Source organism: Erpetoichthys calabaricus, chromosome 14 (genome assembly GCF_900747795.2).
Source record: "Erpetoichthys calabaricus chromosome 14, fErpCal1.3, whole genome shotgun sequence".
Taxonomy (NCBI): domain Eukaryota; kingdom Metazoa; phylum Chordata; class Cladistia; order Polypteriformes; family Polypteridae; genus Erpetoichthys; species Erpetoichthys calabaricus.
In genome coordinates this window covers 83313810-83324812 of record NC_041407.2, presented here as the reverse complement: position 1 = coordinate 83324812, position 11003 = coordinate 83313810, and the positions used below count along the sequence as shown (strand labels likewise).

The 11003-nt window shown below is 40.2% G+C and overlaps 1 protein-coding gene across 2 annotated transcripts in view; it reads left to right on the top strand.

The window, feature by feature from the left end:
* Nucleotides 1-559: 559 nt before the first annotated feature.
* Nucleotides 560-11003, top strand: part of sdc3 (syndecan 3) — a 215870-nt gene continuing 205426 nt past the window's right edge. Inside the window, exon 1 of one of the 2 annotated variants that reach the window (XM_051919006.1) lies at nucleotides 560-898. In XM_051919006.1, coding sequence (XP_051774966.1) covers nucleotides 836-898 — 63 coding nt within the window. In that variant the 5' untranslated portion in view covers nucleotides 560-835. The remainder of the gene's footprint in view (nucleotides 899-11003) is intronic. The other variant, XM_028819938.2, reaches the window with a different exon arrangement.

Sequence of the window (11003 nt, the reverse complement as noted above, 5' to 3'; positions counted from 1 at the left end):
AAAGGTGTCATTTTGCTTGGCTTTTCTCTACATTGAAAAACTATAAATTAAAAAGTGGCAAGTCTAGTTTTCGTTTACAGTTTGGACAACAAAATCTGGATGGATGTTGCAGTTTCGTCACTGCCACATCTAATTAATTTCTAAAAGTTACTTTAAAATTATAGTCGTCCATTCTCAGCGCAAGGAAGGAGCCAGCCCTGGATGTGAGGCCCTGCCATCTCATGGCACCCGGAATCACTCTGGTTAACATCGGGCCAACTGGATTACTTTGACTGAAGAAAAAATAACTACAATTAAAACGCGTTTTAATTCCAAAGGTCCCGCACCGAACGTGGTTTCTAAAAATTGTCCTGGCACATCCACGTTGTGAACGATTTCTTTAGATTTGTGAAGCTGTCGGGATTTGCGTTGATACGATCCAGGTGTTGCTGTTCACAGCGCTGGGCTGACGGTACGGCAGGGGGCATCACATCCATTGCCACAGAAGTGGGAAGCAGAAATCCTCGGCTGAATGCATGGAGGCGGATCTGCATGTTCTGCGCACTCGCACTCAAGTTCTCGTAGAGCTCGGTGAGAGGGAGAAGGGGGAGCGAGCGAGAGGCGGACTGCATCTTCTCACTCTCGCTTAGAGGGAAACCCGCTTGTCAAGAACACGAGAAAGTACACCGTAAGCGCAAAGGTACGGCGCATACGAGCGGGAGCTGTTAAATAACGGGAATTTGCACGGGATCTGCAGGCTCAGTGAACTTGGGAAGGGAAGAAAAAAAAAAAACACCGAGGAGCGATCACACCAATCTTTCAACACGGCTCGATCGTCAGCTACTGCTCGGTTACCATGAAACTGCCTTGTTTGATAGCTGTCGGCTCCCTCATGCTGATCATCGGCGACGCAGCAATGGTGAGTGCCAAATCTTGGGTTCAGGGGAGCGATTTTCCCCTCGTGCACTGCCGGCTGATGGTTTCTCTGGTACAGGAGGTGTTTATGAGTGAACCGCTCCCGCGAGCTGCTCTCAAGGGATTGTTCTCCGTTATTATTTTTTTTATAATGGATTCAGATTAACTTGTGAAAAAAGATCGTTCCTTTCGTGGCTGTGTCGGAGGTGGTTTGATTTTTATTCTGTATGGATGAGTAACTGCAATATATGTACAGATTCCGTAATTAAAAAAAATATGTATAATTGTGTGTGCTAGAGAAAGGCGGCAATAAATAATTCACATGGGCGTATAAATGCGTGTGGGGATTACCAGCCTGCGTTTTATTCGCTCCGGCGACCGTCAATTTGACTTATCCTTCAGGTGTGTGAGGTGGAAAGATTTAGCAAACACCTTCAGCCGGGTTATTAGCAATCCTGATGAAGCCGCCGTGCAATAACGAGTTATGTTAAACGCCCGAATTCTGCAGCAGGTTAATGTAAATGGCCGATGCCGCCCTAAAAAAAAAAGCCAATGGGAGAGATGTGTACCTGCTACCATGGACCCACGATCCCTTGAGGGTAGCGATGTTGATAAGTACGCGTAACCCATTGGGCTGTTTACAAGTGCGGGCTCAGTCTCTGAGGTCCCATACGTAAAAGGAGGGGGGCGACTGAGCCAGTGTTAGAAGGCTGATGTCATGGTGCAGCTAATTAAAACACACCTCGGCTTTATCGGGATGCTGTGGCAACTGTCGTTCACATCTAAAGGTGTTTAGTGCCTTGATCATTGTAGTGCCAAGGGTTCAGTCTGGCTTAGTTTTGACCCTTTTTGTTTTAAGACTGATCGCACTTTGCTCATCGATGTTAATATACTTAAACCAGCAACGGTGATTCAAAAAGAAGAGGTTAGCATTACTACAATATCAACGAATAAATGGTACCCAATCACTAAGTGTCACTCTTCTAAAATAACATGGATGGCGATTTAATAAAACAGCTTAATTCAATCAGAGTTATATGTGGTATCTGAGCCTCGCCGGGTAGCGCTGAGAATCCGCTCATAACAGGATCGTTTCATACTACCAGTTAACCCAGTTTATGTCTTTGGGGTTGTGGAAGTAGAACCAATACTGAAACTACACAGGGTCACAGTAGTCAAGCTCAGGATGGTGGCTCAAGGAAGCGGCTGTGCTAATGACTGCGCTGCAGTGCTATCCCATATTTACACATTATGATACAGTATCACCTAACTCCTACGTGAAGTGATGCGCAGCGCGACAATTCTCACATATTCACTACCCTAAAATGTGAAATAACTCGTGTACATGGCACACGTTGTAAATGGATGCCCCTACCGTGGGAGTAAATGCACGTGCTCGACAATTGTAATCCGTAGGCTGAGGCTGTATGGAATTCATAATCTTAACAATTGAAGCCTTGAATAACGCGAGCGCAAAAATGTCTGGCCAGCCTGCAACATGCAACATTTTTAACAGGGGACTTTTAAACGATGCCCACCATCACTTAACGTCGATTTCACAAAATAAAAAAAATGTTAATCACATGCACATTGCCTTTCGCACTGCAGTTTCTACATCGTTTTCTTTCTTTCTTCTGCTAAATCTACAGTGAGTCTCCCACGCGTTCCTGTGAGAGGAAATCTGTTTTTAATGTGTCTCCTTGTAAACAGAGGATGGATGATGTGATTGCAGGAAAGTGAATCGGCCACCCCTGTCAGCGACATTCTGGATGTCCGATTTGGGAAATTGGGAGGGGTGAGATAGGAGGCCCAGACCATTCTTCCCGACGACTGTGGAAATCAAAGCTGTCGCCAAAGGGGACTTGGTGTTGTCTAATTGAATATAACGATACTGAACTGTTCAAGCCGCGTGAAGCTGTGTGGTACTGTCATCTGGCTGTGGCCACAGATCCATTTTCTTGAAAATAATTTACATTTTTTCTGTGCAAATAATCCGAGCCAATATAAGAGTGGATTTTGGCATTCTCACTGTTCTATAATCACGTTCTCATTTATCCAGAAAAAAGGGTTCAAACAATGAGTACATTATAAATAACGATTGCTAAATGTTCTAGTTTTGTATGAGACACCTAGCGACCCTACCTCAGGATCAAATGTAGCTATTGGTTTCCGATAATTAATTGTATGGAATTATTTCGCGTATACCATATTTTTTTCTTGTTTCTCCTAGATATTGATCAAATTCAGCAATTTATCAAGAAAATTATGTGGTAAATATAGAGTAGAAGGAAAAGGTTTAAAAAGCCTTAAGGTGAATGAAACAATTCATTTTGATTATAAATATAGTGTCGCTGTCAGAACGGAACATACCATTATGGAGCAAGTTAGCCAAAGATAAAATAAAAGAACGTTAAATACCTGATGAGAGCTGAATGGTTAACATTCATTGTACAGTAGAACTGTTGGGCTCATCCATGTTATGTGTGTTGTATTTCTGATAGTTTCAATGAATAAAGCAAGACTGTATTGTGATACCGAAAGCAGTACAAGTAAACTATAAGATGTAAGTATAGACGGTGCAGAATACAAGATGGGCTGCAAGGAGACACAGCAGTTAGTGCCGCCGCCTCCGAGTTAAAGACGTAAGTCAACTTCGTGTTCACCCTGAAAAGGATTATGGGACGAGCGGAAGTTTAGAAGAGGGGGCTGCTGGGTACGCGATGTGTGGACTGCTGCTTATCAACAAACGTGTGCATAAATGTTTGTTTAGTTTGAGTTGCTGTACATTACTCGGATAAGTAAGTTCTTTTTATTGTTCCGTCTTTCTTTAACGTTTGATTGAACATTAACTGTTAAATGACCCTTAAGCAGTATTGCTATTTTAAAGTTCAGCAAATTAAAGTGACAAGAAAGCCTGACGCACCCAAATTCAGTCAATAAAATGGTAGGGAGGATGAGAGAGAAATATCCTTGAAATTGTTTCCCAACTTCAGAAAATTCTCTATTCTCTCAGACAGTTGCTGATGTATTAATTCTATTAATATAACACCACATGCAGGTTATCTTTGTGGAATTTGCACAGCATAATTGATAAAGTTATGTAAAATGGTGGTTCCAAATTGTTCATGAAGTGGACTGATGCCAGCCATGCTAAGTGCAGGTCAGTGTTTTTTTGCCTGATGTTGCCAGGATAGTCTACAGACCTTTGCAACCCTGAATTGGGTTAAGTGGGATGGAGAATGTTATGCTATGTTAAAATACAGGATCATTCATTACAAGCAATGGTCCAAGCAAAGGTCACAACATCCTTTGTACAAAACTGGGCTAATTCCCATTGTGTGTATATTTTTTTAAAATTGATATCAGTTAGTAAAGTGCATTTATGTTATGTGGCCAAGAAATGTACTGAAATGGTTCATTTGAACAACATTAGTCCAGGATTATGTAGGGTAATAAACATAAATCTTAGAATTTGTGCAAAGAGGGTTTATTCCAGTTTAATTCCAATGAAGACAACAGGAGAATTAAAATCAACTGAGACCTCATGTGTGTCTAACAGCAAGGTAAAAAATTTACATTGAATGGTCCATAGAGTACTTCCATGCAAAAATGTGTACAAAAATAAATGTAAAGTAAAATGAAATGGAAAACGTAGATAATGTTTAATTTGAAACTAAACACATTGGATCAAATGAACTAAACAAGCTGCATAGATAGACAGATTGGTACAGGGATGGCTTAATGCCTCTGACCATGTCGACCTTTACACATATTGTGTTTGTTCATTTCTTTCTCTTCATCATCAACTATATGCTCTGTAAGGGTAAATAAGTTGTCAGCCATCTTCACTTATAAATTTCTTTGAACGTCTGTGCATGCATGAGCATGTTCATGATTGTGGTGTATCTGTTTGTGTTTACATGTATAGTTAAATAAATTATGTATCTCAAAAGCTACTTATGTAAATTTTTTGCAAATCAATAGGTCTGGACCAATGACTAAACAGAGCGGACTGCAAAAATCCTGGTAAAGTTAAATAATTTTTGCAGCAGTTATTGTAGGGCATATGTCAAACTGTTTTTGAAAGATAAAGGAATAAGCACCGAACCAATGGGATCAAAAGTAATAGTCCTTGGGCCTGTAACAAGGCAAACATGGTGCAACTTGTTTGAAGAACATAGATTAATTTTTTAAAAGTTATCATTATGCACAGGTCTTGGGGTCCAGGGTGAATATTTTGTAAACTAATGCTCTAAAATGTTCAATCCATGCTAGGATGTAGTCATCCAGGTGCTGTACACAAGGAAAAATACCTCATTTTCTAAAGGAAAATTGCAATTTTAAGATGTAAAAATCTATCTCGGTTTTACACACACACACAGATATTATGCTAAAGTCAGCTTTTTTTGAGTTTTTGAGTATTGTACAATAAGAATCCGAACTTAGCTCAACAGTGCATTTTTGACACCATCACCAGTCTTCCATTTACATGGAAGTAAAATGAAGATGCTGTACAGCATGAGTTGGGGTGAAGGTGTAATATTTAGCTAATGAAGGCACCTGATTACCTCTTTTGCAGACTGGATACATTTTAAAAATTTTAGGGAGATGAATATGGCCTGTATTTTTAAGTTGTATTAATTTATGTATAGCACAGACAGAGGAAAAGCGTATTCTTAAGAGATTGTTTTCCCACTCACCATTTCAGGAAATAAATGTAAGAGTGTAGTATCCACTTATTTGCTGCAGATACTTTTATATGGGGATTTGGAACTTTATAGGTTCCCAGAAATTATGGGTACAAACTGACTTTTGCTCAGGTGAGGATGCCATTCCAACACAGCACACATTTGTCAGTTCATTTATTATGTAAGTCATTGGAACGTACAAGGAGAACCTCTTGAGCATGGAGAGGACATGCAGGCTTTATAAATTTGTCCTTGAGGTGTAGACTGTGCAAGGGCAAGTATGTTTCATCTTGTGTTTTGTTATTCTGCATTATTTGGCCTTCGCTACTTTGGGGAATATCACAACTTTAAAATTTTGAATTACATCTTTGGTATTAGGCACCCAAGTGAGCCTGATGTACAGGCTACCATTCTTTCACTTGTAATATTTCAGTCATGTTTTTAACATGACTTTCTCAAACCCACATGATCGAAATGAGGGTCATGGCGTGGAGCTTATTCTTACAGCATTAGGTGCCAAGCAAGAATGAATCGTTGGCTGGACAGCATTCCACCAAAGGGCCCATTTCTGTGCAACACATATGAGGCCAAATTAGAATGGTCAATTAACTTGACCTGCATGGCTTTAGGATTTGTCATGCTACATATTGTGTCCAATTAAATTGCATAATTGATAATAATTAATTACATACAGAAACTGTCTCTCTATGAAAGCCATTATTCACATGCCATCATCAGGACAGAGTTTATCACAGGGGAGGCTTTTAAAATGTCTGGTTGGCTGAGAAAATGGCAGTTTTACTCGGTGAAGTGGGAGGCTTTGGAGGCTGAAATACAGAATGTAGTTGGGCACCAGGCAGGGGGAAGCTGCAGATTCTGTTTTAATGTTAGTGATAGCCGTTCTTGCTCCTACCCTGTTCAGTGCTTGCATGGACTGGGTGTTGGGCAAGGTGGTGGGGTCCAGCGGCTGTGGGGCATCTGTTGGTGATTCATGGATCTTGACTTTGCTGACTATACTGTGATCTTCGCAGAGTCAATGCTCTGATCGGGGCTTTTGAGAGACTGAGAGAGGAGTCTGATGCCTAGGCTTGCGAGTGTCTTGGATAAAAACCAAGATCCAGGCCTTTAATGACCTCTTGGGCACAGCTGTCAGCAGTGTGTCTGTCTGTGGAGAGAGCGTCGACCTTGTTGAGATGTTTACTTACCTCGGCAGTGACATTCATAGGGTGTGTGGTGCTCCCGATATCAGTGTAAAAGAATGAAGGTCCAAGTCTTTAGAGTCCAGGTGGTTTCTGTCTTGCTATATGGTTATGAGACATGAACGCTATCCAGTGACCTGAGTCTCTTTAGAGAATCCTTAAGGTACCGCTGGTTTGACTTGTGTTGAGTGAGCGGTTGCTCACAGAGTCCCGAATGTGGCCCATTACCTGCATTGTGAGGGAGCATCATTTATGGCACTATGGCCATGTGACATGATACCCCGAGGGTGATCCGGCTCACAGGATCCTCATTGTTGAGGACCTGAGCAGCTAGGCCACGCCAAGGGGATGCCCACCTAACACCTAGCTGCGGCAGATAGATGGTCATTTCTGGAGGGTGGGACTGGGCCACGTGTCTGCCTGGGGGGATACCAAGCAGGATCCCGAGCTGTTTCATTGTGTGGTGGGTGCAGCAACACGCTGTACCAGTGTATGTTTCCCAACCTGATCTGACCTGCTAGGATTGCCCAGTGAGAGATCATATTGGGGGGCTCTGTTACCTTAGAATCCTCTACTGTTAAAATGGGTTCAGAAAACAAAAAAGAGAATTGAGAACTGTGTTTAGAGCACTTTAATAGATAATCAAGAGACTCCCTAGAGTTTGCAATGCATATGCCAACAACAGTCTATGTTGCAAAAACTGGCATGGTGAGATGTCTGGGTGTTGACATTCTTGTTTCACACTCTTTCCATATATGCCCAAGATGGGGAGGTGTGGATTTTTCATTTCTATTTTCTTTTTCTTTCTTGAGATTAAGGATTTTGCTGATGGACTCTGTTTCTGTCCCTGTCGCTCTCCTCAAACAGTTGCGTGATTTGCTGACTCTTGGTTTCTCAAATCCCTGATTTGCCATGCCATCTGCCGGCACATTAAAAAAATAACAATAAACCCTTGTTGAGCAGGAAAGTCAGCAAACATGAATGACTTAGTGTTGAAACAACCCTAAAACCACGATCTGAGGAGGACTAATTATTACACAACTGTCTGCCTTAAACCACCTCTCATTTGCAATGCTGAATGTTTTAATAACACAAATCATACATGGTGCTGGTGCTCATGTCTGATGTCCCCAGAGCACAGCCTGGAGGCCTTTAAAAGCCTTAAGTGTTCATTTTAGATGTCTTGTAATCACAAAACAGACTCTACGTACAATGAGTGGATGGCATGTATTTTAATTAATTGCACATAAATAATGCACTTAAGTACATATGCTCTTATATGTTTACTAGTTTAAACTCCTATTAAAGTGTTTTAGCTCAATGTTTACTCAAGCACATTAACACAAACCTGGAACAATCAGCAGTTCATTCTTGACATTAGCTAACAGTACTGGATTATCCATCTATCTGACAGCTGGCTAGAAGCATCCTTGGTATCTGTTAGATATGAAAGGTGCTGCATGGAACTATCTTTGTAGCTTTCTGTCTGTCTACTGCATTTAGTGCCTTTCTTATCTGTCTTTTGTATATAATATCTTTTTGATTCTGTCTCTTGTTGTCTTTGCAGAGGTGTATTTCTCAGAGTATTGTGGATCCTGGTTTACTGTGGTTATTTATGACTTAGACTGCCAACTAGTGGTTGGTGGCTTGCCTTGAAAAAGTACAATAAATTCTTCATACAGTAATCCCTCCTCCATCACGGGGGTTGCATTCCAGAACCCCCCGCGAAAGGTGAAAATCCGCGAAGTAGAAACCATATGTTCATATGGTTCTTTTTATATATTTTAAGCCCTTATAAACTCTCCTACACTATTATAAACATTTCCCGCACAATTATATAGCATAAACCCTTTGTATTCTCTTAGATATTAGGTAAGATTCGTTGAAATTATGTATGTAAACACAGTTTATATGCAGTAAAACCTAAATATTATTTTAAAGATATCGAGCGTCTCCGATATCACATATGTTACAGCCATTACAACAGACAGGCCACCGGCAATAAATACGTACAATGCAAGAAAAGTTGTATACAGTAAAATGTGTGTACAGTGACACTAAACTATGTACATGTAATAAGTACTGTACGTAGATAATTAATTATGGTTACTCACCAACAATGACACTTGTCCGATAACGATGAGTTTAATTTTACTGCACAACAAAGAAGAGCGTTACAGCTCTTCTAAAGGAGCCTGTTCAGGCGACTGTGTAGCACCGCCGTTGTTCTCCTTCCGGCAGTCTTCAATCCAAATCCCTAAAGCAGATTCCATCCAGACTACTGCCTTATTACGTCCACTTGCAACTCGTTTTGCACCCTGCTTAAAGGACACTGCGGCCGTAGATCTTATATGCTTTTCCTCCATTTTAAATAAAAAGAATCGTGGACTCTGATGCCTCAATGGTGTCCTGCAGCAGTGTAGCTGTTCCCTTCCTTCAACATATCCAAAACTTTTACCTTTTCTGCAATCATTTGCATCTTCTGTTGGCGCTTGGACACGGCCCCTGAAGCAGTAGCAGGAGCACATTAATGCTGAATGAGTGAGATGAGACTTCCTGGTTAATGCAGCACTCCGTCGCTGAGCCAATCAGCACACAGGAACTTAACTGTGTGCTTTGATTAGGTAGCTTCTCAGTCATCTGCCAATAGCGTCCCTTGTATGAAATCAACTGGGCAAACCAACTGAGGAAGCATGTACCAGAAGTAAAAAGACCCATTGTCCGCAGAAACCAGTGAAGCAGCGAAAAATCCGCGTTATATATTTAGATATGCTTACATATAAAATCCGCGATAGAGTGAAGCTGCGAAAGTCGAAGCGCGATATAGCGAGGGATTACTGTACTTGCCTTTTCTCCTCCGTATGTAGAAATCCCCTAATGAGTTGTGTGTTGTAAAGTTGGCATGGGTCATCTCAAGTGGCACCATTTATGAGTACACCAGTCTAACAACTAAGTCAATGGATTAACACTGCTTTCTGTTACCTGCCTGCCGCTGCCAACATCTAGTGGTTTTGTTTCTATCTCTGGACACCCTTTTCTATACATCAAAGCTGACACCAGTGAGCACAGCTGCTGTCTTGGATTTTTAATGCACATTTTCATCCTTTTGGACTCATCTGCACTGTTAATTGCGCTTGGTTCATGCACACAATGTTGTTCCATATGAACTAGAAAATTTTGGCAAGGAAGCAAATGCTAATTTTGTGTGTATGTTTATGTTGGTGAGAGTGGAAATGCCTGCGTTGTATTTTTTAAATTTATTTAAAAAGATTTCCCCAATCTTTGCTTTGTATAGTGCCTTTTATAGTGAGCACTAAGGTCTGTCAATGATGACTTAGGAAGTAAAGAGTAATTACCGTAGTCTGTTCATGTGGCTTGTGGTTCATAGAGTATCTTGTGGCTCAAAGAGCAATGCCTTCGAATGTTGCTTGATCTTAAGAGGTATATTTCTTACACATTTTTTTGGTAAGGTAAAAAAAACAAATTTACATTTTGTGTTGAAAATTCATATATATGACAGTTCTTTTCTAAAGATAACTGAAGATCCACAAAACATGTATTTGCTTATTTAATGGGTTTATATGCTTATTCCTTCATAGTAAGGTTGCAGATATGTTGCCTTTGTGTAGTTTGTAAGGTGCTGAGATATAAAGTATATGAGTATTGTTTCAGTTGCCTGATGACTTAACCTGACAGGAGGAATGAATATACTGTAGCTGTTTCATTAGGGATTCTCATAAATAAATGGACAATAATCCTTTTTAACCATTTTTAGCTACACAGAGGCAGGTCCACTCTTTTTTTTTTGTCTTTTCATATGATTATCCCAAAATTCCTCTCTGGTCACCCCAGTAATATTTTTGTTGTGTTTTGGGGTGCACAACATTTCAATATGTTTTCTTGACAGTTTATCTTTTAAACAAATTATCATATTTGAGATTTAGGTACTTTTTACTGTCTTTCTTAAGGCAAATTGTGTTCCACAATTGTTTTGAGCTGTGGTTTTTTGAAAATTACTATTTGTTTTTTTGGTTTTGGCTTAAAATACTGTACTTTTAGTGAGATAATAGTGTTTATGAATTTTTTTTATTGTGCTGGTTCTTAATTTCCATGAAATTTCCATGAAAGGTTATTAATTCATAGGTGAAATACGCAACTTAGTGTTAGTATTTGTGTTCAATACTTATCATGCATGATTGGCTACATATGAACACTAACAGTT